This window comes from Cotesia typhae, unplaced genomic scaffold (genome assembly GCF_013202065.1).
Source record: "Cotesia typhae breed Kobodo isofemale line unplaced genomic scaffold, CoteBio_Ctyphae contig_22, whole genome shotgun sequence".
Lineage (NCBI taxonomy): Eukaryota > Metazoa > Arthropoda > Insecta > Hymenoptera > Braconidae > Cotesia > Cotesia typhae.
Genome location: NW_027423728.1, coordinates 2,581,853 through 2,591,680, shown reverse-complemented (window position 1 = coordinate 2,591,680; position 9,828 = coordinate 2,581,853). Strand labels below are relative to the sequence as shown.

Below are 9,828 nucleotides of genomic sequence, written 5' to 3'. Positions count from 1 at the left end.
GATTCTAAAAATTTTCACTTGTAATTTTTATTAATTTCCCATGTGAAACTTTTTAATTAAATTTTTTTTAACAATTTAATTGCTATAAAATTCCTAAAAAATTTTTAATATCGGTCAACTTCAGTGTTATAGAATAAATTATAAATGATTCAAAAATAGTTTTCATTATTGACGCTACTGGCGCTGTATGTAAGTATATTTTCGGACTGAAGTATACTTTAATCCCTACCTTAAGCTTCCCTTTCTATTAGTATTTTGGCATACGCTCTTTTCGTTCGATCGACCAAGTGACTAGCATAATAATGGCTGACGTTAGTATTTTATTTTATTTAAAACTAACTAATCTAGTTCTAATAAAACAATCTTTTAAAAAATAACATTCTCAAAAATCAATATATTTTTAAGAGTTATTTTAAAATATTTTTTAATTATTATTTCCATTAAATTTTATCAATAAAAATGTCAAAATTTTTTTAACAAAACAGTAAAATAATTATGTTAATTCCAGGGAGAAGAAACTTTAAAGAAGAAGAGGACCTTCAGGAAGTTCACCTTCCGAGGAGTCGACCTTGACCAACTCCTGGACATGCCAAAGTAAGTTTTATTCATTGTCACTTAACATAACCTTCAAAAAAATGTTGAGCCACATGGATTTTAAAGTGTTGGATAGACATTCAATGAATTTACTATGTTTTGTTATTTTCTAGTGAGCAGTTGATGGAATTGTTTCATTGCCGTGCCAGAAGACGTTTCTCCCATGGATTGAAACGCAAGCCAATGGCTTTAGTCAAGAAATTGCGTAAAGCTAAGAAGGAGGCTCCTCCAAATGAGAAGCCAGAAATCGTCAAGACTCACTTGAGAAACATGATCATTGTTCCAGAGATGGTTGGTTCAATCGTTGGTATTTACAACGGCAAAACTTTCAACCAAGTTGAAATCAAGCCTGAAATGATTGGACATTACTTGGGTGAATTTTCTGTCACCTACAAACCTGTCAAACACGGTCGCCCCGGTATTGGTGCCACCCACAGCTCCCGTTTTATTCCATTGAAGTAAATAAAAACACCAGTCTTTATTATACATTATTTTAATTGTTGTTCATTAATTTCTTAGATAGTTACATTATTTTTAAGATCCTGTATCTTTATTTACTTATTTATTTATTTTTTTTTTTTTAAATCAGTGTTATTAGTGATAATTTTTAAAAGTAAGTATGAAATTTATAATTTATTTTAATATTAAAATTTAATTGAATAATCTTAATAATTTTTAGTAAAATAACAATTGTAATGATTTAAATTGAATAGAGTTGGATAATTATTTTTGAATTGATGACACTGCAATTAGCAAATACTCGACAATTTTTTTATTTTTCTTGAGAAATATACAAGGCGCAAAAAATTATTTTTAAAAAATTGCGTTTATAATTTTTCAGAGCTTCTGAAAATTAAACTTATTAGATGATTTTTGTTTTGGATTATATACTTTATTTGTCAAAAAAATTAAAAAAATCATCAGATGTCTCTCAATTTCAGTATCATTTAAATTATTAGGAATTTTATTATGACATGAGATAAAAGACCCAGTTATTGACACTGGCTTAGTTGTTAGACACTTATAATTTTAATCTAATTAAAAAAATAAAGTGTTCTCAAAAAACCAATTATCTTAAAATTTATAATTTAAAGATTATATTTATTAATTTATCGGAGTTGATTTATATTTTTTAATTAAAATAATATTGCAAGTGTCAATAACCGATAAGTTTACAAATTAAAAATAGGCTCTTGAAAATTATAATGTTTTGTTAGCCAAACAGGAATTATCTGAGGAAAAATTTTTACAAAATTCAACTTCTAGACAGAAATTATTTTTGAAATATCCTATCCAATAATATAAAATTAATAATTGAGTAAAAGGTACAATATCGAAATAAAAGGGTTGCAGTCAACTAGTTAGACTGACAACATTCCGAATTAATAAATTACTCGAACTTGGAAAGTTAACATAAAATGTAATTTAAACTAACTAATTTTACAAGTTTTTAAATTCCAAAAAATACAATGTTGAATAGAAGAAAAAACTAAAGCTATGTTAATAGAATATTTCAAAGCTACAAAGTCTCATTAAATTAAAGAACATAGCAACGAAAATTTTTACGCCAAAATTAATGAACAGGCGAACACTCATTTAGCCGAAAAATGCAAATATATAGTTATTCGGATAAGTAATTTTACAAAATTGTTTTTCGGCTGATATTCTATTTAAACTAAATTATTTTATAAACTTTGAATGTAGCGGAATTTTTAATTTTCTAGAGTTTTGGTAATTCGAAATGTTGTCTATCTAGGGATGCACGATTCAAAATCGATTCTTACTAGAATCGATCTTTTCCTGTTGTCGATTCGATTATTTAGATCGATTCTTCAGAGCAAGTTGAATCGGCATATCGATTCTTCAGAGTCGGAATCGATCGTCTAAAAATAAAATGGCGACGATGACCGGGAATTTTGAAAGAAAGTATTTTTTAAGTAATTTAAAAACTTAATTCTAAAATTGAGATAAAATTTTTTTTAAATATTATAACAAATTAATTGTAGCAGTTAAAATGAGAAAAAATCCCACTTATAGAAATTATTCAAATCAACAAGTGTAATTTTTTAACTCATTTACTATATAAATAAAATACAAATAAGGTGAAATATCTAATAAATTCTGTGTCATAGACAATTTTTATAATCGTATTAGAAAAAAAAATTTATCGATAGTCCTTCTCAAGAAGATGAAAACGCAATTGAGTTTTGAACCGAGAAAAAAAATCTGCACCAGTTTTATCATCGATAGCCTTAGAACACCTCACGATTCCTGCAACTTCTGTCCCGTGTGAAAGACTTTTTTCTATTGCTAGTCATATTGCCAATGCTATCAGAAATCGATTAAGTGCTGACCATTTACAGCAAATATTGTTCCTTAAATCCCTACCAACAGCGGAATGGTATTTCTAATAAGAAAAACTTAATTTTACTTTCTTTTAATAATTTTATTATTCTTTTTGAAACTAGAAAAAAATATTAATTTTTTTATTAAAATATACATTTAACTAATAATACTTTTTATTTGATTAATATTTAATAGCAGTATTAATATTTAATTAAATCAATTTAATTAATAATTAATTAACTCATTTAAATATTAGAAAGCATTTAGTAAAAAAATTATAATTCACTTTTATTAAGTGCAATAAAATATTATTTTCAATCTAGAAGAAATGTCTATTTTAATAATTGAAAATGCATTAGTATAAGCCATATTAATTTTTAAATTAGTTCATTATAATGATATGGAATTCTTTAAACTTGAAAATTACGCCTTCATTCAAACGATCGATTATCAGTGGATCGATTCTTTCACACTCGATTTTATCAAGGATCAATTCTTTCGATAAAATTTATCGCGATTCTCGAGATCGATTTTTCTTTTGGAATCGTGCATCCCTATGTCGATCTGATTGGTTGACCGCAATCCATTTTATCGACAGACTGAAAGCGGGAACTGTAGTTTTAAATTCTTCTTGCGTAAAAGAGAAAAAAAAATGTCGGTCTTGCGTCTCATTTGATTTTACATTTTTAATAAAAACTATGTGAAATTTTATTTAGCAGACGTTTATTAATTTTAAGAATTTTTTTAACAAATAAATTATGGCAAAAAAATTATAAAACAAAAATTGACATGTAGAAAATGTAAAAAAAAAATGCAATTTTTTAAAAATAATTTTTTGGAATTAATTTTTTTGTTAAATAAAATCAAAAAATTTTCAAATGACTGCTAACTTTAATGTCATAAAAACGATAAATAATTAACATTTAAAGGTAAAATAAAAAATATTCATATAAGTGGATAAAATATTTGTTTTTGTTGTTTATTTTTTTTTACCAAAGCATACATATTTACAAATACTTTGCAAAAACGTCTACATTAATATTGTTTATTTAATAATTATTTTTAACTGATAAATTTTGTGTAATAAAGCGTTTAAGTTTGTTTTTTTTTTTTTTTTTTTTTTTTTAACCACAAAATATTAATTATGACACAAACAATAATTAGATTGAATTACTTAACTAATATGCGCAACAATTAAATATTATTACTGTGAGTATAAAAAAATTAATATAAATAAATCTTGAGGACAGACCAGACTTTAGATTGAAACAATTACTGCTGATTTAATTTTAATTACAAATCATTTAAAAAATAATAATAATGAGTTTCAATCTATAGTTGTATGTTTAACATAAAAAAAAATAAATAAAAAAAAAAAACGTACGTTGTGCCGAGCATTGTTATAAAAATGAAAGTTCATCAGTTATTATTTTATAATCGCGATAATAAATGTTCAAAATGTCTTGCGGTGTATCGCTCTTGCACCGTCTTCGTCATACTCGCGCTTGCTAACCCACATTTTTTTGAATGTGTCGAGAGAAGCTAGGATTGATCCACCGATCCATGTACTGTAGAGACGTTCTTGTGGTGCTGATATCTAGTTTAGTAATTTTATTAATTAATAAATTTGTATAGTAGCTAGTTAACAATAATTATAATTATCTAATAATCTTACCCTTATTTTTATATCCTTTGGTGCCATTTTTCGAATTTCTGATAATAGTCTATCACCAAATCCCTAAAACAGTCAATTAGTTGTAACAGGTGAACTAAAATATTAAAAATAATAATAACAATGATCGACTTACTCTAAAAAGTGTAGAACCGCCAGAAAGTACAATATTTTGGAATAAAACTTTCCGTAAATCTAAATCAGACTTTTGAATCGAGTACATGAGGACTTCATGGAGACCTTCGCATTCTTCACCAATTAAGTCGGGTCTAAATAATACTTCTGGTGCTCTAAATCTTGCTGGACCGATCTGAAATAATAACATTTAATGAAAATTTCTGAGATGCATCAATTAAAATAAACGCCATTCGGCTACACCCGAAATGGAAGGTAGATTTCATAGAATGAATTATCATCTTGTCTCAATAACTTTTGCCTGACATTGAATGAAATTTATTTTAACATACACAAGTAGGTTGTATTACACATTGCCTGAAAATGGTTTAATCGAACTCTTAACTTCGATAAAATAACTAGTAATTGTCAAAAAGTTAACATCATATACGTCAAATTAAAAGTAATTTTGTGAGCTTTCACATGAATATATCAATAATTAGCTGTCTTTTTTCTATCAACAGACATACATAAATGAAGTTACCGAAAACGTAATTTTTACTATTTTGATAATTTTGAAGAGCTACCATTTCTAAACTTATTGACAAATTTCGCTCATCTTCGAACTCATTCAAGGTTATTATCCAAAGAATATGTGTGAAAATTTCATCTAGATCCCTCAAGAACTGTAGACACAATCGCGGCAACATCCCGCGTTATATTATATCTATCTACATGTATATAAATATAAATATACATACATATATACATTTTTTAACTAACGTTATTTTTGAGCTTTACTCGACTAAAGGGATATTACGACAAAATTCCGAGTAAATTCCGAAAGGACCAATGCAAAAGATTGATTTCTATGAAATCTACCTGAAAACACTTTGTAAATTAAAAATAAATACTTCTAAAGAACTGCCGTCAGGCAAACTGTACTGGAATTTTTCAGTTTCGACAGTTTCTTCTTTCTGTGGATTACTGGCCAAGTAGCAAGATTTCTCCTTGATTGTTCGTACAATCTCAAACTCAGCTGTCGTTTTAAAATTGACGCCCTCTTTGCGGAGGAGTAGCCTCAAGTACCTGGTGACATCGCGACCGGCGATGTCTACCCTCATTATACTGTGTGGCATCGCGAAACCCTCGTAGATGGGAACAGCGTGCGTGACTCCGTCTCCTGCATCAAGCACCACTCCAGTAGTACGACCAGTCGCGTACAAACTCAAGACCGCCTGCATGGAGATGAACAACGCTGGAACGTTGAATGACTCAAAGAATATTTCAGCAGCCTTTTCGCGGTTTATGCGCGGGTTTAGCGGTGCCTCAGTCAGTAAAACTGGATGTTCTTCAACGAATGTTGATAGTTGGTCTTTGCTGTATACGTAGGACCAGATTCTTTCCATGTCGTTCCAATCTGTCACTATTCCATGCTCCATTGGATAGCGCAGAGACAGCAGACCACGGTGTTCTTCGGCTATCGGTCCGACGAATAAATCTCCTTCCAGTGCTCCGGCCATCACCCGAACATGTTTTGGCCTTCCGATACTGAAATTATATTATCATTATAATTTCAAAATTTTTAACGTATCTATTTTTGGAAGAATAACATGAAATTTATTATACAAAAGTCAGCAGACACTTTAACATTTTTGGTTTTTTTTAACAAATAAATAAATTAAAAAAATTATTTTTAATAAATTTAATTTTTTGCTTCTTTATTACTCTGCTGGTGGCATTTTTATAATTTTTTTTTGTTATGATTTATTTGTTAAGAAAATTTTTTTAATTATCAAATATCTTATGAGGCTGAAGTTAGCAGACATTTGACAATTTTTTGATTTTTCTTGAAAAGTGAACCAGGCATAGAAAATTATTTATAAAAATGTCATTTATAATTTTTCAGAGCTTCTAAAGATGAAATTTTTAAATCAAATTTTCTTGCTATAATTTGGTTATCAGATGTTTTCTAACTTCAGTGTCATAATATCTTATGATAGTGAAATTGAGAGACATCTGATTATTTATAGAATTTTTTTAACAAATAAATGAAACCAAGCAAAATCTATTTGGAAATTCCATTTTTAGAAGGTCTAAAAAATGATAAATGCGATTTCTAAAAATAATTTTCGATATCTAAGGTAAAAGACTCAGTTATTGCCACTGGCTTAGTTATTGATACTTGCAATTTTATTTAAATTAAAAAAAAACAAATCAACTCTGATTAATTAATAAACATAATTTTTGAATTATAAATTTTAAGATAATTGATTTTTTAAAAATATTTTATTTTTTTAAGTAGAATAAAACTGCAGTCGTCAAGCAACTAGGTCAGTGTCAATAACTGGGTGTTTCACTTTAGTTTATTGAAAAAAAAAAAAAAATCAAGAAATTGTCAAGTGTCTGCAAATATCAATGTCAAAATATCTTTTAATTTTATAAAGTTTTTTCTTTTCTAAAAAATGATACGCAAATATTTACCGAGTTTCTTAAATTTTTTAAAATTATTTAGATGAGTGAATTTTTATAACATTAAAGTTAGCAGTCACTTGATTATTTTTTAGTTTTTTTTGACAAATAAATTTGTTCTGAAAAATTATTTTTAAAAAAATCGCATTTTTAATTTTTTAAAATTTCTACATGTCAACTTTTTTTTTATAATTTTTTTTTTTTGCCGTAATTTACTTGTCAAAAAAATTTCTTAAATTATCAAATATCTGCTAAATTAATTTTCATGAATTTTTTTTTAATAATTAGAAAAAAAATTGTTTTTGTGTAGAAATTTATTCAACAATAATATAATTGATAAAAAAAAATAATAAAAAAATTTTCAAGTTTCTGATACTTTGTGTAATTAAAATTAATCTATAAAGTAATAAAAAATAAATTATCCTTACTAATTTGGAAAACGACATTTAGGTATTTGGTCACCAGCAAAACCAGCTTTTATAACTCCAGAACCCTGAAAAAATAATTACAATAAATAACCAATAATAAATAATAATTAGTTGTATTGATTTGTCTTGACACCAAACTGTCAAACAAACGTTTTAGGAATTTAATCGGAGTGTAACGGTATCTTTGGCCAGCAGGTGTTGAAATTCAATGATTATAAATTTATGTAATGATTTTAAAATATATTTATTGGTATTTATCACTTGGCAACAATATGGCCTGGCGTTTGACACTTTGGGTAGACAATAACCGTGCGATTTATTAGGTTACGATGGTAAATTACTCACGTTATCGATGACGACGGGTTGGTTAACTATTACGTCGTACGGTTCCATTGTATAAACTGTTTTTTATTTTATTGGTAAAAGCTTTTTAATAATAATTATTTGTTATTTTATGCGGTATTTAAACAATTTAATCTACTGATCTACACCTATTGCTAGGTGAATAATCCAAGTACTTGAAGGTGTCGTGAATGGAAGATTAAAGTGCAGCTTACCAAGTTACCAACACTCAAAACTTTCCCGCGCTACCAACATTCATATTTAAATTTTTAAACATTTATTTTTAAATTTGAATTTTAATTTAAGGGATCATTCTGGTTTGTAACTTTTGAAAAAATTCTTTTTTTTCACATTTTTAGAAAATATATATATCTACAAGTATTGTGTTGAAATTTTTAAGTGATTAGACCTCTGTAACTATATTATTTTACGAGGCTTACACAGTAAAAAATTTTGCGTCATTGCGTTAAAAAATTTTGTCTTAAAAATTTTTATGTTAAATATTTAACACTTTTTCGTGTTGATTTAACAAAAAAATGTTAAACTTACATAAAAGTGTTAAATATTTAACACAAAGATTTTTAACATTAAGTTTTTTGATGCAATTAAAGAGACGTAGATTAAGCTGGCTTTATATCGCAAGTCGTAGAATGTATTATTTAGTTAATTATTTTTATAAATTACTTTCTGTAAATAAACCTTATTATCTACGTGAATTGTTCATAGAAGATGCGGATATTAGTCGATCAAATCATTTAGCTACTAAGAAAAACAATGTAAGTTTTAAAATCCCTAGTTTTGCAACCACTACCTACGAAGGTACATCTGTGGCAAAAATTTCCATCTGATATTGTAAATGCGTCCAGTCTTGAGGTTTTCAAGAATAAAATTTTTGACTATTTATTCAATCTAGATGTATAAATAGAGTCTATAAATGTTCATAAGATTGTAAGAGAAATCGAAAATATAATCATAATTATATCATAAAATTGTAATCAGAGTGCTTATTACATCAGTAAAATTATTGTTATTAATATTTTTTAAATTGTAATCTATTGTGTTTTGTATTTTTACTTGCCATTTGGCCAGCAGGCTTTGGCATAAATAAATAAACCAATCAATCAATCAATCAATGACGCAAAATTTTTTACGGTGTATCTAGATTTCCAAGTGGAAGAAAATCAAATTTTCAAACAGGCTGAAGGGATTTTGTATGGTGTTAACATCGCTGATTGACTTTAGATAAGGTTTTTTTTTTTTTATTAAAAAAGCTTTAAACTTGTTTATCTCAGAACTATGCTTTTCTGGTTGACGTACACAGAAAAAAAAATTGATTTTAATCAAAAGAAAAATTTTTGAACCAAGAAAATAATTTTGAAAAGTTCAATTGTTTTGAATTAAGACGAAAAATTCTTGAATGAAGATAAATTTACTTAAATCAAGAAAAATTTCTTAGTTTAAGAATTTTTCTACTCGAATTAAGAAGCTACTGTTCTTCAAAGTTATTTACTTGATTCAAGTTAATTTTTTTTTCTGTGTACATGATGCCTCCGAAACCACTGACTCGATCTTAATGAAATTTAAACCACATTTTCTACATAGTAGTAGCTATGACACGAACTAAAACCAAATCGATTTTTGCTATTTTTTTACGAATAAAAACTGGGAAAAAAGCCTCATTTTTAAATTTTTTTGTTCTAATCTCAGCCTCTTTGTTTTTTATCAATAAATGTTAATGCCCGTAATTCCTACCATAGCTACTTAAATATTGAAGGTATTACAATTTTGGTTTTAGTGTTTTAAATGAGCCGTTATCAAGTTATTGTTGAGATAACTTCTTTGAGAAATTTTTTTCTACCT

The 9,828-nt window shown here is 27.0% G+C and overlaps 2 protein-coding genes across 2 annotated transcripts; one reads left to right on the top strand and one right to left on the bottom strand.

Annotated features, from left to right (window-relative positions):
• The first annotated feature begins 251 nt into the window (after positions 1-251).
• Rps15 (ribosomal protein S15) lies at positions 252-1,085 on the top strand. The gene is made up of 3 exons (XM_074237970.1): positions 252-311; positions 509-594; positions 708-1,085. The coding sequence occupies exons 1-3, from the start codon at positions 303-305 to the stop codon at positions 1,054-1,056; spliced, it is 444 nt and encodes a 147-aa protein (XP_074094071.1). The 5' UTR covers positions 252-302; the 3' UTR covers positions 1,057-1,085.
• A 2,813-nt stretch (positions 1,086-3,898) lies between these two features.
• Arp1 (Actin-related protein 1) lies at positions 3,899-8,131 on the bottom strand. Its single transcript, XM_074237969.1, has 6 exons — positions 7,972-8,131; positions 7,627-7,691; positions 5,641-6,277; positions 4,749-4,922; positions 4,616-4,678; positions 3,899-4,537 (listed from the first exon to the last, which is right to left on the bottom strand). The coding sequence occupies exons 1-6, from the start codon at positions 8,017-8,019 to the stop codon at positions 4,394-4,396; spliced, it is 1,131 nt and encodes a 376-aa protein (XP_074094070.1). The 5' UTR covers positions 8,020-8,131; the 3' UTR covers positions 3,899-4,393.
• Positions 8,132-9,828: the final 1,697 nt, after the last annotated feature.

Coding starts and splice junctions, on each gene's coding strand:
- Rps15 (XM_074237970.1), top strand. Junction 595..707: donor CAACTCCTGGACATGCCAAA/GTAAGTTTTATT, acceptor GTTATTTTCTAG/TGAGCAGTTGATGGAATTGT.
- Arp1 (XM_074237969.1), bottom strand. CDS start 8,019: ATGGAACCGTACGACGTAATAGTTAACCAACCCGTCGTCATCGATAAC. Junction 7,692..7,971: donor AACCCGTCGTCATCGATAAC/GTGAGTAATTTA, acceptor TTATTTTTTCAG/GGTTCTGGAGTTATAAAAGC. Junction 4,923..5,640: donor CTGACGGCAGTTCTTTAGAA/GTATTTATTTTT, acceptor TTATTATTTCAG/ATCGGTCCAGCAAGATTTAG.